Source organism: Rattus rattus, chromosome 6 (assembly GCF_011064425.1).
Source record: "Rattus rattus isolate New Zealand chromosome 6, Rrattus_CSIRO_v1, whole genome shotgun sequence".
In the NCBI taxonomy this organism is placed as follows: domain Eukaryota; kingdom Metazoa; phylum Chordata; class Mammalia; order Rodentia; family Muridae; genus Rattus; species Rattus rattus.
In genome coordinates this window covers 116,191,817-116,214,051 of record NC_046159.1, presented here as the reverse complement: position 1 = coordinate 116,214,051, position 22,235 = coordinate 116,191,817, and the positions used below count along the sequence as shown (strand labels likewise).

The following is a 22,235-nucleotide window of genomic DNA, read 5'->3' as shown; positions in this document are numbered from 1 at the left end:
GGAATACAGATGTGTGCTTTAAATGTCAATGGTAACAAAATTCAAAATTCCATTAAGTGTATAAAAAAAAACTAGGTGATTCCATTGAATTCACGGCAAGAATTTTATAATTTGCTTTGATTAAGCGATGAGGTTTTTTTTTTAATTCACAAGGAAAGTATTTAAATCTTAGCAAGTCAAAAGATAAGCTAATGTATAATGTGACATTGGGTAATAATTGCACAGAGCTTAATATTAAAAATCCACAGTATAGAGTCAATCTCATTAAAATATGTATTCTCTTTGTTATTTTCATTATTCACATTAGTTGTAAACTCTTTAGTATGGCAGCAATTAAGAGATTATATATTTAGATAAGACAGTTTCTTTTTTTTCTGTATTCTGACTTGATCTCCACTTAACATTGCATTTCAGTTCAATGTATGAACTGATGTGTGAGAAGGAGTAATGAGTCCATGGGTCACTATAGTCAGGAATGTTGTTACATATGTGAATTGTTATCTGTCCTCAATTATAGCACTTGTTTTTCTTTCTATATTTTTAGATTTATCGTGAATATACTCTAATGGAAAGACCATGCATATACATATATAACAAAGCACTATATCTAGAATTATCGAAGAAAGTTATTTCTCTTAGATGTACTAATTAGATTTATTTAACTGTTAAGAGTAAGTTCCCCCACTAATGAAAACAAAGCAATATGGATAAAACATCCATCTTCAGGAAATAGTACAGTTAATGAAGGGATTAGGATCAAATAGAATTAGGGAAAACAATTTTTACCTGTTTTTAAAACTGTATCTGTAAAACTAATTCAAAGTCAGTCTTATCCAATAATTGAATATTCCCTAGTCTGAAACTCATCATTTATGGTACTTCTAAATTGTAGAAAAACTGACATGATGTTTCCTAAACTAATATAAATAGGGCAAATATAGATGAGAGTGAACAAAGACTGTAAGATACTTGCTCTGGTTCACATAAAGAGTCCATGCAAAACTAACCCTGGGAATGTATTATTAGTGTCTGTCTCTTAGAACATGCTTACATGATTGAGAACAATAAAATATATTTTATGATTAAATTTTCACACCAAAGTTATGCTGTTTTATTCTCAGCCCTTTAAAATGTTAATCTTACTCTTTATTTGTTTAACTGCATCATTGTCATTTAAATAACCCACCTACTAAGTTCTATCAAGGCAAACATTTTAGTCTCTGATAAATGGAAATAAATGTTATACTCAATAGCACACAAAGCAGCTAGCAGACTGTACTTTCACAAAATATGCCATCCTCTACAAAATGCCTAGGTTTCAATAATTTGTAGACACCATAGACTCATTCTAACTACTCAGTAACAGAGTACAAACTCACATCTTCCAGAGAACATATGAGAAAAGTCCACAGAGAAGGTGGTAGATAGATAGATAGATAGATAGATAGATAGATAGATAGATAGATAGATGATAGATAGAAGATAGATAGATAGATAGATAGATAGATAGATAGATGATAGATATAGATAATATATTAGAGAGCTAGAAAGTTACATATATAGATAGATACATAGTTAGATACATAGATAATAGATATATGATTGATAGATGATAGAGAGTATATTTATAATCCATGCATATGAATGTGCATTTATGTTATATATTTTCAAGTTATATATTTCTCATATACATCACATGTATGATCTGACATATTTCATATGTGGCTATGCATATGTATAAGTTAAATATTTAGCTATACACATCTATATATAATTATATATAATACATATTACAATGTACCTACATGGCCATTAAAGTTATAAAACTTCATTAACACATACTGTTTTGTTCGTGAACCTGATTCAGACATTCTAGTGAGTTTCAGCAGGCCCCATATTTGCATGCTTAAAAACTACAGGTAACGCCGTTGCTCCTGTCCTGTGGGTTATAGTTTAGAGCCAATGATATAAAGAATAGTAACCATCGTTTGTCATTACTGGGCCCCAAAGGTTTTGAAAAACAGGTTATTTCATTTATTCCTCATAAACTCTGTCCATTTAGGTAATAGTTATAAAAGGAAAAAATGTGGAAAGCCATGGGAAAAGGAAGATGTTATTCTAAATGCTATAGGACATTTTGCTGTATTGATCATCAGATTATTTGTGGGTCCACATCAGTTTCCACAGACATAATAACCAGAACATATCAATGACCTAAGAACATATCAATGACCTAAGTTTAAAAATCAGAACTTTGGCCTTTCTCATGAGAATATTAACTACAACATAAATATTGGTTGTTTAAGATATTTTACTATATATATATATATAATTTTGACTTTTATATACACATCCTTGAACTCCATATTTTTAGCAAATACATCTATGAATGTCAGTTCCGGAGAAACACAGCTATCATTACATTTCTTTGGTGTCCATTCTAAACGAATGAATTCAGTTCTTAACCCTATGTCCTCAACTCTAGTTACAGAGGGAAGCTGTTGTGTTAAACCACAGTTAGCTATGTTGTTAATGTATATGTGTGCGTTTATAGGAATTCTCCCAAATTTTAAATGGTATCATATATTGAAATTAAGGTTTCGTGTTTCCTGTCAGTAAAGCATTTGGTGTAAAATATGAGTTGTATCAAATGCTGGAAATATGAAGACTTTGATGGGACCTTCAATTTGGCTCTCTAAGCACCTGTACAGAAAGCAACCAGGGTCACATAGAGTTGGAAGAGCTCTAGTGAACAATTGTTTTCGCTTTCCACCAAACACCCTTCAAAGCAGAGGAAAGCGTTCGCAGTTCTCAAGTTGTTTTTTGACAACCTGGAAAGGTAACATAGTTACAGTAATTTGTTTTTGTGCAATCAGTACTCAATTGGACATAAAATTAGTGGTTCCCCACCGTTTAGATTAATTCAAGTTGTCTTCAGTTTTTTTTTTTAGTTCACACGTGTGTTTGAAAGCAATTTACTAGGGCATTTAATTTTTTTAAGTTCACGTGGAATAACGTTCATGCAGAAAAGAATTTGAAAACAGATCCGATCAAAACACGTAATATGTGTGCATGAAATTCACAATGAAAACTAAAAAAATAATTTTGAAAATACATAAAATCAACCCATGTTTAAAATCGAAAGTCTGCTTGATTGAAGAGGTACTATCAATTTTTTTAATTGTTTACTAAATTACAAGGTTAAAATAAACACATTAAATTAATGTTAGAACATCGAGGTTATACCCGATAACTTAGTAAATAACACTGTTTTCCTAACCTTTATTTTTAACAGTTATTTTCTAATGCTGACACTTCAGTTTTTCTTCAAGCAATTTTATCCAATCAGCATTGTTTCCAGATCCTGTTACAACACCCCCACATCTAACCATTTCAGTTTATTTTTCTTAATATCTCTAATATCTTGCCTTAACTGTTAAATTTTATTTTACTTAAACTGATATATAGACAGCCTTTGCCCCATAGAGTCATAATTTTAAAGGTAAGTAGCAAGAATGCAGGTTGCTCTTAATCAGTTTGGAAAATGCCGTGATTTTTCCTTCATCTTAAAACTCAACTCTCTCAATTTTCTCCGACTACAGAGGCCAGTAATAGTAGCCATGAGTCTCGTATTGGTCTAGCTGAGGGGTTGGAGTCTGAGAAGAAGGCGGTTATACCCCTTGTGATCGTGTCTGCCCTGACTTTTATCTGTCTAGTGGTTCTTGTTGGTATTCTCATCTACTGGAGGTAAGTTGAGTGTTTTTGGAAATTTGCATTATTAAAGCTCAGACTTCTGCCTATATTTAATCTGAAAGAGCTCCAAATTCTCAAAATTCTTTTTACATTAAATCTGTCATTGATGTATTCATCTCCGAATAAGATAAACATATGAACCTAAAGGTTGATGTTTCTGTACTTAAAGGGTTGAAGGTAAATGGAGGAACTTTGATTTTTAGTTCATGTTTATTAGGATGTCTTGACAGCTGTATTTTCACTTTAATCAAATTAACAACAGAATATCATCATAGCATTTACCATAAGTGAGAAGATTTTCTATCAATTCTTACAAATACAAAAGTTATTCTTTATGAAACCAATTTTTTTTTACTTTTCAGCAATTTTTATTTTGTGAGACAGTGACCAAATAATAATATCCTAGAAACCTTTGATATTTAGTTTTTCAAAACTCAGATAATGTGGTTGATTTCAAGAAAATAATGCTTACAAATAAAAGAGGCTAAATTGATTGTGTTGGTTATCGATGAATCTAATCTAACAAATGATCATGTTCTTTGAGCATTGTCTATGTGTAAGGCATGTTGAAGCTGACATTATGTTATTGGGAATTCAGAAATTCTGCAGCTTCTGAGGTTCTAATGCTCAAAACCAAAGGGCAATATAACTTTAAACAGATCTCAAGCATTTAGCTGATACAAAAAGTACTTCATCATTTTCCCTGGTGTACATTATTTGTTTGGTTTTTTTTTTTCTTTCTTTTTTTTTTTTTAACTTGAGTATTTCTTATATACATTTCAGTGTTATTCCCTTTCCCAGTTTCCGCAAATATCCCCCTCCCCTCCCTTCTTTATGGGTGTTCCCTACCCATCCTCCCCACATTGCCACCCTCCCCCCAACAATCTAGTTCACTGGGGGTTCAGTCTTAGCAGGACCCAGGGCTTCCCCTTCCACTGGTGCTCTTACTAGGATATTCATTGCTACCTATGAGGTCAGAGTCCAGGGTCAGTCCTGAAACCAATTTTATATGAAAAGATATTTAAATAAAATTATATAACACAACCGCCAGCTGCAAATAGTAATGAAGAATAATAGCCTATACACAAAAGCAACTAAAATACAGAGCCATGGGAAATGACTGTGGTAAGATACAAAGGCATTTATTTAAAAAGATCTTTTTAATTGGCTTTGAAGATGAAATATGCCTTCGTGATTTTCACTAATCCTTCAAGATGTTTAAAGAACCACGGCAGTTGCCCCTTTAAAAAGCTCCTTCCCTTGTCCCAAGCAGAACAGGTAACTAATTCATGAATTTACCAAGGACACAAGTCAAAAAACTGGTTCTTGGAAAACAAAAACTCGATGGTGGTATGGGAATTCCCATCTATAAGCCAAGAAATTGCCCTGCTTAGTAATTTATGCTGTTCTGGGAGAGATTTGTGTTCAGGAGATCTAAATTAACTTCTTTCAGCTAAGCAGCATCATTCTATAATTTCAAATTGCTCTTTAATTGTCACCCACAAATGTTTTTTTTTTTTCCTCAGTATAATTATTAACTGTTTCCCATGTGCCTGGTTAATGACTGTGTCAACTACTGTCGGGAAATATAAAAATAGTAAATTTTGAATAAGTATCATTGCTTTTAAGGAACTCATGCTTACTGAGAAACAATACTTTTCTGTGAAAAAACTTTTTAAATATTACACAAACATACATGGCTAGCGGCTGAAATCTAACGTGGAGTGATCAGAGAACGGGAGACCTTAAGCCATGGGGACTTGCAGAGTTAAATGGAAAACAAAATGTTGGACTGGCCCTGCATGTGCTTTTGGAATTAGAGATGAAGTTGAGGGCATTCCGGTCAGGGGACACGAGCACATCCAGGAAGCTGAATAAAGTGAACCGAATATGCCCAAGTCAGTGATGACGCACGCTTGTCATTTTATGTAGCTCAAGGTTGATTGTACACAGCTCGATGTTGTTGACTGCAGGTAGCTTGGTGTATGGAGCTACAACAGAACACTTCTAAGACCAACTGTGTCTCACATCTGACTCCCTTTACGCAACAGACTTCAGGATATGCTAACAGATCGGGCTTTTTGTTAGAAACCCGTTTAGTCCACAAGATGCAAAGCTCTAGTGCTCTAGTGACTACTGTCACTTTGTATAGCGATGCCTTGGCTAACAGAATCTGAGCGTCTTACAGAGCCATTAACGCTGTTCAACCAGCATTCGTTTGAGCTTTCAATCCCTCTCACTAGACTTACTGCCCAAAATTTTGAGCATATCTTTATAGTCAGTTTATGCAGTTTGCTCCTTTTTGTCTGATCTGACTTTCCCTACGAAAAGAACTATTTGGATAAATAAGAATTTGTTTTAGACAAATTCAACAAAAGATGGAAGCTATAACAAATCATGTTTCATATTAAATAGTGCTAATGTTGAACTCTAATAAAATGGCAGTGGATTTTTACGTAAACGAATTAGAGTACGTTTCATAATGTCTACCAATTGATCTATGCTATCTTGCTCAAATTTAAATTCGTTGGGCTTCATATGGTTTGATGGTTCCTGGGAAACTAAAATCTGAGTGTTTTTAACTTGTTAGTGTGGATCGTCCCCTATCTATTGTCAGGAAAAACATATAAAACGGTCAAAACAGTTTTATCCTTATCCGTCGGATATTTCTCTTTTCCTCGCAAACGTTATTTCATGAACTTTGGGTACAGGGTGCAGTTAAAAGATGAACACATTGGGGGTTTTGTGTATGTATTTTGTCTATTAAATGTGGTGGAATCAAAAAAAAAGAATCTGCCCTTTGCCAATCCCCTTCAAAACCTACTCCATGTTGTGAGATATCTGTCTTGCTCATGTCTGCATGAAAGCAACTCTCTAGAAAACCTAACTTTTAGGTTGATTGTAAAACACTTTGGGTGTGGGAAACTGTGCCAAATCACAACATTTTCTTGTTCAAGGTTTGGCTGAATTATTCAAATTCCAATCTAGATACATGTATTAATAATATAATTTCATCAACCAAGTGGGAGCATTTTTTTTTTTTTATTTGTGAAAGCCACAGCCGATGGGGAGGGAGAATACGCTCACACAGAGGAAAGCACTGTACAGGTGAAGGACAGTATTAAAAGGAGCACAGGAAAGAAACCTCACTGCAGCAAAGCAGGAGCAGGCAGGCAGGAGCAGGCAGGCAGGAGCAGGCAGGCAGGAGCAGGCAGGAGCGGGCAGGAGCGGGCAGGAGCGGGCAGGAGCAGGGCAGGAGGCGGGAGGAGGCGGGCAGGAGGCGGGCAGGAGGCGGGCAGGAGCAGGCAGGAGCAGGCAGGAGCAGGCAGGAGCAGACAGACAGGAGCAGGCAGGAGCAGGCAGGAGCAGGCAGGAGCAGGCAGGCAGGAGCCGGCAGGAGCAGGCAGGAGCAGGCAGGAGCAGGCAGGAGCAGGCAGGAGCAGGCAGGGCAGGCAGGAGCAGGCAGGGAGCAGGCAGGAGCAGGCAGGAGCAGACAGGAGCAGGCAGGAGCAGGCAGGAGCAGGCAGGCTTCTGCTATGTGCTTCACTACAGTCTTAGGGCCCCTTCTTTTAAGGAAAAGATTCTTCTCAAATTGATTTTAAGTTGAAGAAATAAAGACATTATTTTGTTTACTAAAAAATGAGAATCTAAGGCACAAAAAACAAAAACAAATGTACTCACAGTCCTTGTGAGCTTTTCCAAGCTAGTGTGTCTAAACTTAAAAAAAAAAAAACAAAAAGAAAAACAAAAAACCACTAGACCAAAAGAGCCATCTGTTTAAAGTGGGCAGTGCCATACATTTTAGTGCTTTTAAGAATTTCCTTGGTAAGTGCTTGCTGACAGGTGCTTGATGTGGATGTCTCCTGAGAGGCTCTGCCAAAGCCCTACTGATACAGATGAGGATGCTTGCAGCTAACCATCAGACTGAGCACAGGGACCCCTATGGAGGAGTTAGAGAAAGGACTGAAGGAAGCGAAGGGGTTTGCAACCCCATAGGAAGAAAAACAATATCCAGGGACTAAACCACCAACCAAAGAGTACACATGGGGGGACCCATAGCTCCAGCGGTATATGTAGCAGAGGATGGCCTTGTTGGGCACCAATGGGAGGAGAAGCCCTTGGTCCTGTGTAGGTCCCCAGTGTAGGGGACTGTCAGAGCAGTGAGGTGGGAGTGAGTGTGTGGGAGGGGGAGCATCCTCATAGAAGCAGGAGAAGGGGGGATGGGAGGGAGAACTGGGGAAGGGGATAACATTTGAAATGTAAATACATAAAATGTCCAATTAAACAAAAAATAATTTCCTTGGTGACTAATAGTACTAGGTGGTCTTTTCTTTTGCTTATTCAACAATTTCATATCTTTAGACAACTGCATGTCCAAACCATTTTCAGCTTATTTTTCAATCAAGCTATTTTATTTTTATTTTATTTTGAAAGTGTATGTGTATGTGTTATGCAGGCATTTGTGCATGTAGATTTACATGCCTGTGCGTTCATGTATGTGTGCGGATATCCATGCTGATGTGAATGTATGCATATGTGGCAAGATCCGAGGTTCACGGTTGGTGTCTTCCTCAATCTTCCTCCCTCAAATATGGAGACAAAGTTGAACCCAGGTTTTGTGGAACCCATGTCTCCCAGTTCAGCTGTGCAGCTCAGCTTGCTTTGTGGATTTCCACGTCTCTGCCTTCTGGTGTTCTCGGGTTACCTACAGGCTACCACGCCTACCACTATCCGATTTACATTTTTTCCTGTTCTGTGTATAGACATCTTTTTAGCAGATATATCTTTAAAAATACCTCTTAAGGCATTAACGTTTTTATTTTGATGAAGCCCCCCCCCATCCATTTCTGTTGCTGCTTATGACTCGGTATTATGTCTGGGAAGGCAGATCCTAAGCTGAAGTCATAAAGACCTACCATGTAGATTTTCTTCTAAGAATTTTCCAGAGATGAATGTCTCACACTCCCTGACTTGAGAGTTTCTTCCCAAGCCAGAAGGATCAAGAGTCTAGTTGTGGCACTAAGAAGGAACAGACAGTGTAATGTAGTTGGATGAAGACCCCAGAAAGGATTTCTTACATTTGTGACCAAGAAATTCTTAGACAAGAATTCCAAACCTTTCTCATGAACTGACAATGTCATTTCACCAAATGGAACGAGTGAATAGGAGATGTTTCAGTTGGCCCTTTTTTCATAATACACACACACACACACACACACACACACACACACACACACACAGGAACTCAAGAAAGATCATCAGAGATGCCAGCGAGATGTCTCAGCAGACACTGATTTCAATCCCTGGGATCCACAAAAGAGGACTGACCCCCATTACTTGTCCTCTGACCTCCAACGTGCCTGCTCCCTGCATACGCATGCAAAATAATAAGTGAAGAAAATTTACAAGATCATAGACTTAAATGTGGGAGGGAAAGTCATAAAGTTCCTGAAAAATATTTCAATGTGTCTCTAATATAATTTTTAGTAGAAAACTAACCTCAAAGTGGAGTTAGTGAGTTCTATCCTTTGTCTAAATTCACCTAAGTGCCTACCTGTGCTTTGTACAGATACTGGGAGGAAGTGGTTTATCAGAAGAACAACAAATTATAGATGGTAAAACCTGAGTCCCTTCCCAGTCTCACCTCTAGTTATTAGAAGGCTTTGATTATGTCACTTCTGACCTATGAATGTGCCTCCTCTGTTTCCAGTGGTGATGGCTGTAGGGTCATTTTTAAGTGTGCCGTGAGACTTTCTTTAGGTGGTCTGTCAGTGAACGCTTCTGAATGTTATTTTGTATTTGTATAAGGACTCTGAAAAGGGACATAATTACACATTTCCAGGTTTTAATTCTAAATACTGTGAAAGAAAGGTGTAAATTAAATAATCAGATTACCATTGATTGATGGAACCTATGTCTACAAGTTTAAAACAGTCATCACTTTTTTCAGCATGGTGGAGTGATAATTAGCAGGAGACACAGTTATCAACACTTAGCACATAAACGTGAAGACACTCACTGCTTGTTTGGAACAGATGGAATATAGAGACTTGGGCTTGTCGTACATTAAGTAATATGCCTTGAAATTGTTTTCCAGATGTTTTAAGGTATAATTTACATGAGCCACACCATAAGTTTATAAGATGTAAAACTACTTCCATGGGGAAGATGTGTAAATAGTCCTTTTTAAATAAAGGAAAACTACAAAAAATAGAGCATTTTAAAGGAGTTAGACCGTGAAAAACACCAACGTTATGTGTGGGAGAAGGATATAGCATCAAAAGTTGTGTAGGATCAGGACATTCCATAGACAACAGTTGTTTTCCATGGGAAAAAAATGGAACTAGGAAATATAAATTATCTCTTGACCCTAAATTCATTTTTGTGGGACCTTAGAGATAACCAACAACCCTAAATATAGGCTTTCCCTACCATACCACCTTCAAGTAGAACTTCACTGTCCACCTAAGACTGCAGTGTGAAATGTACCTAAACAACTATGCGATTTTAGTTCTTTTCTCATTCAAGATTTTTTGGTATGATTTATAAGAGTTTTGAGGAAATTAACACCAAGTATTATAATCAGGTCACTTGACTTCAAAAATAAGTGAAGATTTCATTATGTATTTGGAGTTAGCAGAATTGGTATTAGCCCAATTCCTATAACATATATTAGCAACATGGCAAATTGCAAGGTCAACGTTTTTATTTACATTTTTATATTCTATTAAATGCTTCCTTTCCCACAACCTCTCAGTAACTGGCACATCTTCTGTTCATCTACTTAACCATCTATCCATCCAGCTTTTTGTTGTTTTGTTTTGTTTTGTTTTGTCTTTCCATCCAGCTTTTTAAACGCTATATATTCCTTCTGTATCCTTCAAACATTTTGAAATTTCAAGTTATTTTAATTGAGGCGCAGACAACAGACTCAAGCATGCATCCGAATAACATTTGATAGGATTTAGTCACTACTACAAATCCATCTAATTCAACAAACACCGAGTACCATTATGTTCTTGTCACTATATTAAGAGTTGGGTTTGTGTGAAATCAAGGGCCACAGCCCTATCTTTTAATAACGATATAGCAAAGAACAATCATTTACAAAAATAATTATTCCTAAAGAATAGTTATTTAAAGTAATTAAAATGCTATAATGCCCAGGAACTCAAGGCCATTTTTGGACTCAATAGCTCTTTTTTTCAAAGTAGTCTTTTATATTATAGAGATCTAAAACTGAACATTTGTATCCGGTAAAGTGGATGGAAGGACTGAGGTTCAGGGACCTGCTTCGGAGATGAGAGCTATTTCACGGAGCAGATACCGCCGAGTTGTACTGAAGCTTGAAGACAATGTGTAGGTGGCCTATTGATGAGTAAGGCATTTGGGTCCCAAGGAGAATCATGTTCAAAGCAGGCAAGAGATACCAGTTGTCAAGAACAAGGCAATCTCAAGTGCCAGCCTTTTAGGCAGATTATTAGACTATAAACGTCAAATTAGAAAGTAAGAGAAAAAGAAAGGACAATACATAAATAGGTTTAAGTATTAAAGCATTATGGATCACATAATCGGAAAACTATATAAAAATTTGAACTAGAACCAGTAGATAAATCTAGCAAGCAGATGGCTCTAATAGAAAGGTAGGCACAGCATTACAGCAGGAAGACCTACTCTTTTTGTATCATTTAGTAGTACTCATGGGAGAATGGACTTTAAGTTAGTAGAAGAAAGAAATGTTTAGCACCTAAATATGGTTTGTGGCATCGAGCCTCCTGCTACTGAAAATCCCAAACTGAACCTGAACTAAATACCAGGAATGGTGCTAAACGATCCGTGTGCCCACTGTGAGCTGCAGGAAGTCCTAGGAGAGACACATTCCAAGTCCTTTCTCTCCGTGTCAGGGTCAGAACATGCTAGCCATAGTTGCATACACAACAGGCTTGCCCAACTGCTCCAGTTTGGATTAAGAGTCACTCATGTGGGCTGTCATTAACACTTTCTTTATCCCGGGCCAAGTTTCCTATTCCTCATCTGACTGTACAGACTCTGCTTTCCAAGATGAAATAGTCTCCTGGTGCCTTTGACACCTGCTTCCTTATGCACTTTTTCTTATGCTACTACTTCCTCTGGAAAATGCTCTTCTGTTCTCTCAGGTGTGTTTGTTTTCATGGGCGTCTACTCTCAGAGCCAAGCGCCTTGCTGTGAACACTGTCGCTTTATGTTTTTCTTTTCTCTTGGCATTAACATTACAAAAGACGTTATAAATACACATTTTTACACGACATTCATTTAAAAGGTTATCTTGGGGTAGCTACAACATGATGGCCCTAATGAATAACTTTGTAGTAATTACCTATTTTGGATTATTGGCTTATATTTTGGTGAGGATACTAAATACGTGTAAAAACAGAACAAGACGATAAAACCGAATGCATAAGCTTCCTAGCTTCAGGTGATTCAACCATTTTTGTCTTTAGCACACTGACAAGGGAGTTCAAATTCAGTAGAAAGTGTACCTTAAATTAGGAATTTGATTTATCCCGCTGGACTTGTCCCATGAAGTTTACTCTACTCTTGCGTTGCTGGGCAGTGATAATGACTCAGAATTTCCAGTCAGCCACATTAGCACAGAAGCACATAAGCAACATTCTAGCTTGGACCGTTGCTAAGTTATGCTGCACGGGGGCGTGGGTGTGTACTTAATGCATTTTCAAGTCATGATGCTTTTCAACTTAACAATGACTGTATCCAGATATAGTCCCGTTCTAAGTAGAGGAGAATTTTTATTTATTTATTTATTTATTTATTTATTCATTCATTCATTCATTTATTTATTTATTTATTTTTAATAGCAACATGTGCCACAGAGCAAACAAAGGGGAGAATAATAGTGACAGAGATATCCAGGACCCTCAGGGGAATTGGGAGGATGCAAAAATAATAGGAAAGAAGCATGTGTGCAAAGGAAGAGGGAGTACCCAAGTTTCTAAAGTGATTCAAATATGGCTTCTCTGAGACGAGAGAGAGAGAGAGAGAGAGAGAGAGAGAGAGAGAGAGAGAGAGAGAGAGAGAGAACGGAAACCTGCTGGATGAAGGGGTTACTGGCAGTGAAGTGACAAAGATTGGTGAGAGCCAGGACCTTCCAGCCCTTGCCGAGATAACAATATGATTCTAATAATGGCGGGAGGCCGTTCAAGAACTGTATCCAGGAAACTGATTTACTGGAAAAATACTGAGATTTAGGAGGTCACTGAATAAGAACAAATGTCAAGTTAAAGCTCGTTAGGATTAATAACGTGTACCTTGAAGCTTTAAAATGGAAAATAAGATTAACATTTTCCCGTAGAGAGATACTTCTGTTGAAACTCAACCATTCGTGACTAACTTAAATAAAATAACGCACGTCAAAAAGAGTCATTAGCCGCTTTAATTACCTAAATTTCTCAAATTACGGGATGGTTTGCTTTATTGTATAGCAGCAATTGTGTCTTTGCTCCGCTCGGCACTGTGTAGTGTGCTCTCACCAGATGTTACTCTTATTATCTGAATGAAAATAGATGCAGGTGACATTGTAGGTCACAATTGACATGGATTCTAAATATATTCATTCTCCACATGCTCGTCAACAGGACTAGCATCTGTCAGAAGTAAAAATCACTTCTACTTTTGCTTGTGTGCTCATTATCTTCTTAAGTTCCACCACTGCCGCATTACTGAACAGTAAAAGCTGCCTTCTTTTCTCAAAGTGATGCCACTGTGGAATTGCACTTCTATCCAGACATAGCTTTTCTGCCCATCTGAATATGTTCCGGAGGATACAGTGGTTTTAGGAACATTCCATGGGCACTATCTTTACTTCCAACCCATGTCCTGCCAAGTTGGCAAAATGCTTTGGTATATGCCAATAGGGAAGAGCGCCTGAGGCACTGATGTTTCCTGCATCTGCCAAGTAGTATTTGGTACCAAGCACCTCCTCAAATGCTACCTCTGCTTGTCTGGTATCTGCTCACTCCTCTGCATCTGGTGCTGGTAAAAGTGAGATAAACTCCATGACATGAAACTCTTCCTTACTTCTGCTTTATGAAAACAGACGTAGATGCAATAGTTACTCCCCTGGCCATGGATCCATGTTTGCTGCAATCTAGATAATTCTGCTGAAATTTTCAAGAATCTTAGATGTCACCGTCTTATGTGCTCTTTCTCCTTTCTTTCCAGAAAATGCTTCCAGACGGCTCACTTTTATTTAGAAGACAATACATCCCCTCGAGTAATATCTACACCACCAACACCCATCTTTCCAATTTCAGGTAATGACCTAGCGAGTATTTATGAACTCTCTGGTATATATTCTTTTACAGTATGTATTGAAAGAAAAGAATGATGAAGGAAGGTTTGCCTTTATTGGAATATTTTCCAAATATTTATAATGTACGCGAGTAAACATCTGTTACTAAAAGAAGTGTTCTATCATGTATCAGGCAACCAGTCTTATAGATTGTCCTCATTAATTTCAAATATTCTTAGCCACAGAGGCGATATGGCAAACTAATTTGTAATCATTCTTGTTTAATATGTAGAAAAATTCACTAGCAATTAATATTAGTAGAAAATATCCTCCTAGTTGGGTTTCTGTTGTTGAGATTAAAAGCCATGACAGAAAAAAAAATGGAGGGAGGAGGTTTACTTCAGCTTACAGTTCATCATTGAGCGAAATCAGGATGTGAACCCAAGGCAGTCACTGGGAGGCAGGAATCGAAACAGAGAACATGGAAGAACGCCATTTACTGGCTCCCTTGCCCCAGCTTGCTCACTTTTCTTTCTTCCTTTTCTTTTTATACAACCAAAGACCACCTCTGGGGTGGGGGAAGTACTGCCCATAATAGGGTGGTCTCTTTCCGATCAATAATTAATTTAGAAAAATTCCCCATAGATTTGCCCAGAGCACAGTCTGATGGAAGCAATTCCTCACAGGAAGTTCTCTCATCCGAGGTGATTCATTTGCGTCAAGTAGAGAAAAGCTAACCGGCACAAGAAAGCTCACACTCATTTCTACTGCACTAGAGGAAACCTAAGCAAAATGGTCAGAAATCTGGACAGAAAAAAAAAGGAATAAAGCTAAAATGTAATTTCTGTAATAGTTAGGGTATCTATTGCTATTGTAAAACACCATAACCAAAAGCGACTTGGGGAAAAAATGATTAATTTTATCTAACAATGCTCAGGTCACAGTTTATCATTGAGAGAGGTCCAGGCAAGAAATCAAGGCAGGAGCTCTTTTTTTTTTAATTATTATTATTATTATTAACTTGAGTATTTCTTATATACATTTCGAGTGTTATTCCCTTTCCCGGTTTCCGGGCAAACATCCCCCTCCCCTCTCCCCTTCCTTATGGGTGTTCCCCTCCCAACCCTCCCCCCCTTGCTTCCCTCTCCCCAACAGTCTAGTTCACTGGGGGTTAGTCCCTGGAAGCTCTGTTTGGTTGGCATTGCTGTACATATGGGGTCTCGAGCTCCTTCAAGCTCTTCCAGTTCTTTCTCTGATTCCTTCAACGGGGGTCCTGTTCTCAGTTCAGTGGTTTCCTGCTGGCATACGCCTCTGTATTTTCTGTATTCTGGCTGTGTCTCTCAGGAGCGATATGCATTCACTTTTTGATCATCCGTCTTGAGTTTCATTTGTTCTAGGCATCTAGGGTAATTCGAGCATTTGGGCTAATAGCCACATATCAATGAGTACATACCATGTATGTCTTTCTGTGATTGGGTTAGCTCACTCAGGATGATATTTTCCAGTTCCAACCATTAAGGCAGGAGCTCTTAAAAGCAAGAACTGAAGACAGACCATGCAGCGACATCGCCTACTGGCTTGCTCCTCATGGCTTCCTCAACCTGTTTTCTTATACAGCTCAGATCACCTACACAATGCTTGCATGACCCACAGTGGACTGAGCCCTCCTACTTCAATCATCAATCAAGAAAATGGCCAATCTTAAAGGGACATTTTCTCAATCTAAGTTCCCACTTCCCAGATGACTCTAGTTTGAGTCAAAATACCATAAAATTAACCAGGACAGTTGCCCCCTTTTCAACTTGACATCCAAACACATAACCATCATACTATAACATTCTCTTCCTTGTTATTGCCAAGACATCATGTTCATATGAATAAGACAATATAAAACATTTTAACTTTTAAAAGTTCCACAGTCTTTAAAAACTCAGACTCTTTAAAAGTTCAGCCTCTTGAAGGAGCTCGAGACCTCTTATGAACAACAATGCCAAGCAACCAGAGCTTCCAGGAACTAAGCCACTACCTAAAGACTATACATGGACTGACCCTGGACTCTGACCTCATAGGTAGCAATGAATATTCTAGTAAGATCACCAGTGGAAGGGAAACCCTTGGTCCTGCTAAGACTGAACCCCCAGTGAACGTGATTTTTGGGGGGAGGGCATCAATGGGGGGAGGATGGGGAGGGGAACACTCATAAAGAAGGGGAGGGGAGGGATTAGGGCATGTTTGCCCGGAAACCGGGAAAGGGAATAACACTCGAAATGTATATAAGAAATACTCAAGTTAATTAAAAAAAAAAGTTCAGCCTCTTTCAAAGTTCAAAGCCACTCTAAAATATTCGAAATATCTCTAAATTCCCAAATGTTTTTTGATTGTAGGCTCCTGGAAAATTAAAAAATAAGTTCCATTTTTATTTCAAAAAAGAAGATCAGGGCACAGTTAGAATTAGATCAAGGCAAAATCCAAGTCTAATGGTATAAAGTTCAGTGTCAAACTCCTGGGACTATGTTGTTCTGGGCTCCAAAGGATATTCACAGCTCCATTTCTCTGGTTCTGTCATCCGTAGCACATGCAACTTGTCTTGTAGGCTCATTCTGGCTCTCATCCCCACCTGCTGCTGCCCTTGGAGGTCATCTCATGGTAATGGTGTCTCCAACATGTTAGAGTCTCTGCTCTAACTAAGGCTACATCTTCATCTGGTCCCCTCACTGTGCCAAGCCTCAACTTCTCTTTTTGACCCCTTCATTTCTTCACAACTAGGACCACATGGGAAACTCTTACATGTTACCAAGTTGGGCTGCCAGCAAAGGCAGAGCCTAGGTTTGTTCTGAACTACAGCTCCTGCCTGTTGATCCAAGAAAACCCTTTCCAGAAGATTTTTTGCCTTGGTGATGCTGGTCTCCTCTTAATCACAGACAATTTTCCAGCCTGAGATGACCAGAACCTCAGATACCTCACTCAAAATGTTGAAACATTCTTCAAAGAGTCCTTGAGGGGCTCTCAAATTTCCCTCTGAAACTTCACAAGCCGGACCTCCCTCCATTGTCTACATGGCTCCCAGCATAACCAGCCAATACTCACAATAGGTCATTATGGTCTGAACACTCAGTGATTTTTCTAGCCCCAAATTCCAAAACCCTTCCCAAGACTCCCCAAAACATGGTCATGCCTCTCTCAGCAATCTCATGAACCTGGTACCAATTTCTTTTTTAGTTGAAGTTTCTAATGCAGTGACAAACACTGTGACCAGAAGCTGCTTGGGAAGGAAAGGGTTTACTTCATCCAGGTAATAATAGTTATCACTGAATGAAGTCAGGGCAAGAACTCGAGGCCAGAATCTGTTGGCAGGAACTAAAGTAGAAGCCATGGAGAAACATTTCTTACTGAATTGTGCCTCATAGCATGCTCAGCCTGCTTTCTTCTACAGCTCAGGACAACCAGTCCAACTACCCATTGTGATCTCCCACCCATTTCAATCATGAATGTGTTGGCAGACTTGCCGTCTATAGGCCAATGTTATAGAGATGTTTTTCCAGAGAGTCCCTCCTCTCAAATGATGCTAGGTGTGTCTAGTTAGCATAAAACTTAAGAGGAGAGAGCATTTCTTGATCATCTGTGTTTATGTGAAAATGTTTCTTAACATTGGAGTGCACACAGACACAAACACCATAAAACCGTATTTGTTGTACTAAGGGAAGGGAAGGACAGGAATACTAAGAATGTATAGTTGCTTGAAAGTTTCCACATCTTGAATAATTGAACTTTTTTAATTGTCTATTATATCAACATTTACATAGACAAGATCATTTAGATGCAAACACTCCCTGACCCTAGGGTTTTTCCCTCTGCGGCCAAAATCACAGCCATTTGTGTGATGACATTATACATTATAACTTTTCAGAATACAAAGGGCTAAGGAAAAATAGTCACATCTTTCTCCAGAAGCTAGCCAGATAAATGGAATCCTCACCCCTCATCAAGAAAACTTGTCTTTGGGTTGGGGATTTAGCTCAGTGGTAGAGCGCTTGCCTAGGAAGCGCAAGGCCCTGGGTTCGGTCCCCAGCTCCGAAAAATAGAAAGAAAAAAAAAGAAAGAAAGAAAACTTGTCTTTGCAACAGATAGAGACCATTAGAGAGAATTACAACTGATCAAAATGCAGAGCTGTGAGCCCAGTTCCCACTGACAGGGCTACCACACAACTCTGGCACCTAAAGCTCAGGTATCATTGTAGGAGAGGTAGTAGAAAGACTGGAAGGGCCAGAGGAACAGGGGGCTTGTTGTGAGACCATGTCTCATGGCAGAAGCTACACACAAGCGCCTCATCAACATGACTGCCTAAGCATGAGCTGAACAAGGAGAAGAGCAATAGGCATGATAACATGGATGACAGAGGGCTCATGGGGCCTCAGTCCTACAAAAGTAACTACAGGCAAGCAAGGTACAATGAAACCTGGTAAAATAGACTTCTCCAGGGAAGAGCATATCACATCCGTGTGTTATCCTAACACTGGTCGACCATGAAAATATATCTATACAAGTAACTTTGTACATTCTAAGCAGGTTGTATCTGTGTGTTTAAGAATACTAATACGGGGCTGGGGATTTAGCTCAGTGGTAGAGCGCCACCTAGGAAGCGCAAGGCCCTGTTGGTCCCCAGCTCCGAAAAAAAAGAACCAAAAAAAAAAAAAAAAAAAAGAATACTAACACACACACACACACACACACACACACACACACACACACACACACACACCACCACCACCACCACCACCACCACTAACAACAAAAGCAATTAAAGAGAGCAAGGGAGGTGTACACAGGAGGATTTAGAGGGAGGAAAGGGATGGGAAACAATATTATAATCTCAAAAACTTTGAAAAATATTTTAAAAGAAAGGGGGATTTTTTTTAAAGAAATATGCAAGCAGAGGAAGAAGAATATGAAGATAGAGACAATAATAGTGACAAGGTTTTTTAAACCAGGGCAACAAAAAGAGTCTTGTCTTTCATGTGGTCATTTGCACAAGTTTTGTTCCAGACTGTTTAAATGCTCCACACATTGCTGCCAGAGACCTGGATTCTGCATGTTGTTATCTTCTGAAATCCCATTAACAAAATATAAAACGATTGTTTTCTTTACATGTTTCTTTCTACCAGCATTTACGTTACCTAGAATATGTAGTGTTAATTTTGTTCTTGCTATACATAGAAGTAGCTTTCTATTCTTCTAGCTTATATTAAGACTATGAGGTTGCTTTCATAGAGCGTAGAACCCTGGAACACTTTTAGGATCTTGAGACTGCAAACTCCCAGCTGTCTGTGGAATTATGGTTTTCCTCACTTCCAAACATTTGCTTTACCTACCCCATTATCATGGGCATTCAGATTAGCTCTAATATTAGCCAGAGTCCAGCATGATGCATTACTATCAATAAAATACTATGAGGTTGCTTTCATAGAGCGTAGAACCCTGGAACACTTTTAGGATCTTGAGACTGCAAACTCCCAGCTGTCTGTGGAATTGTGGTTTTCCTCACTTCCAAACATTTGCTTTACCTACCCCATTATCATGGGCATTCAGATTAGCTCTAATATTAGCCAGAGTCCAGCATGATGCATTACTATCAATAAAATACAGCAATTCAAAATCAAGGACTTGTCTAAGAATTCCCAAATCCTGCCTTTTGGATTTCAAAAGAGCAGTAATCAAAGACAGGTCCTCTCACTCGTTCAGGTCTGGAACAGTCACCCACCCTTGATCATGGAAGTGTTTTTGTCTTTGTGTAAAACTAGGAAATGAAGAGATATCCCAGTGTCACTTCAGACCAATTATTAAGGGACTTACCAAAATGCTTGATGTATCTGCAGTGATGGGTTGGCTGGGCACAAGGCTCGGGGACTGGTGGGTCTAAAGGACATTCGTAGAGACTAATGATTTAGGGGTGACAAATCATTTTTGTTTTCTTACCTAATTATAAATGCTACTTTCAAGCAAGCTCTTTCTATAGGTGTGAAGGTGAAATTACACCTAGGTACTTCTCAAGCTTCACTGGCTAATTCAACGTTAGTATTCAGGTCCACCCACCTAAGAGGAAGAGCAGATGGATTCTAATTTTTTTTTTAATCAACAAATTCTTACTAACTGAAGCTTAAAATTTTTAGAAGGCCGAAATGCTGAACATCTGTTACTGTAAATAACTATTTCTAGTGAAATGTGTTTGACGGTTCCTTGTTAGAAAAATCGCTTGTGAAACTGTATATGGTAAACTACTATGTTTAATCTTAGAAAAAAATCTTTCCCAGAAAAGAAAAGGAAAGTACAAGGCTACTTAAAAGAATTCGCCCCCTTACAAATAAGTTAACAGATTCACGGCTTCATGTACATAGTACATTTTCAAGTTAAAATTCTTGAAACTTTACAGGTGAAAAGATTCCAAAGTTTTCCTTCAATTATCCCATGTATGATTATTAATGAATACCCTTCAAATCAATGCTTTTTCTTACATGTGGAGAGAGGGAAGAAATATTTTCATGTATAAACACGTACATATCTTATCATAAAAATAAGATAATAAGATATTGAACTATGTAACTTTATACAATTGTAACTGCACTGTAATCGATTGAAAATTTTGCTGGAGATTTTGGTACAATGCTTCAAATCCTCCACTTGGGAGAATGAAGCACAATGGCAAATTTCAATCTAGCCAGTGCAATATATAACAAATTTAAGCCACCTTTTATACCCTGAAACCATAAATACAAATAAATAAACATGTGTTAAATGAGTAAATTAATATACGACTTCTGCATATTTTTGTCAGAATTTATATACAACTTTTATTCACATTAAACAAAATTGTCCAAAACGAGATGACCATAATGTTAAGAAGTATGGTTTTAGGGTTATTTATAAACTAACATTGAAAAGAAATTAGTTTCTCTTTAGAGTATATGAGGACAAAATTTATAATCAAATCCAATTCTACAATAAAATATATGAAGTTGGTAATCGCAATTTAGTTGGATCATCATGGCTGAATTTTGACGTTATTTTAAACAATACATTATAGTAGAAGAGATAGTAATTTCTACTGTTATCCTCTCTAATGTGTTTATTTTATTCACTTAGATGATATTGGAGCAATTCCAATAAAGCACTTTCCAAAGCACGTTGCAGACTTACATGCAAGTAATGGGTTCACTGAAGAATTTGAGGTATGATTTAAATATGTCTGTTCTAATAATATCAAATACAATGCATTTCTATGATTCATCACAAAGCTAATTCATGATGCGAAGGCATTGAAACCACTTTTGTTCTTAGGAAAATATATGATATCCAGTTTATAATTACATGTGTGCATAGGAGATGTGTTTTAGTTGCGATAGAACTTAGAAACTTGACTTTCTGATAGTAAAAGAAACAGACGTAAGTGTGACTCCTCTCCCATTAAGTGCATATTGTTGCTAACATTCTTTTCATAAAACCTAAATAAGTAACAGTGATTTATTTTCTAAGTTGCATAAATTATACTAAACTTGATGATTCTCAGCAACACTGAACACAAATCCTTTACTGTAAGTATGAAGCCTATACCAACACAAACTCATAAGCACTCAGAAACTTTTGTTCTCCGAGGTAAAATCACATGTGGTTTCCTAGAAAACATACCCTTCTAAAATCGTTTGAACTTTATAATCAATCAAAATTTTCTAACGACATTGTTAAATGCTCTTAGGAGAGGTGGAAAATTTTACCGCAAGTGTGTCGTGCCCACTGACCTGTCATTTAAGCATACTTCTAAAAATTAGGAGTCGTGTGTCCCAGGTTAAATAATAAAGATCACACACACACACACACACACACACACACACACACACACACAGAGCCATCTCTGAGGGTTACCAGTTACTAACCAGGGGCTTCATAGTCAACATTTATTGGACTCCAGGAGTTCTGTATTATTATATGGGATCATATAAAAATAACTGATGCAATTAAACGTCATGGAAATTAATTAGCAACCGATAAATAGCAAAGTTGGGATCTCACATCCTTTCATTAACCTTAACATCAGTAAGCAGTGCTGGGCCTCTGCTTCCCACCACCCAGTCACCCCAGCTAGGAAGCACCACGCTCTATATTACCTTATCATCTCTTCCTCCCTCCCCACCTCCCCAGCATC

At 38.0% G+C, this 22,235-nt stretch overlaps 1 protein-coding gene across 1 annotated transcript in view; it reads left to right on the top strand.

Annotated features, from left to right (window-relative positions):
• The window catches only part of Ptprz1 (protein tyrosine phosphatase receptor type Z1), a 181,425-nt gene that overhangs the window by 129,036 nt on the left and 30,154 nt on the right, over positions 1 to 22,235 (top strand). The window contains exons 13-15 of the mRNA XM_032906900.1: positions 3,603 to 3,747; positions 13,972 to 14,063; positions 21,179 to 21,264. Of these exons, the coding sequence (XP_032762791.1) occupies positions 3,603 to 3,747; positions 13,972 to 14,063; positions 21,179 to 21,264 (323 nt within the window). The remainder of the gene's footprint in view (positions 1 to 3,602; positions 3,748 to 13,971; positions 14,064 to 21,178; positions 21,265 to 22,235) is intronic.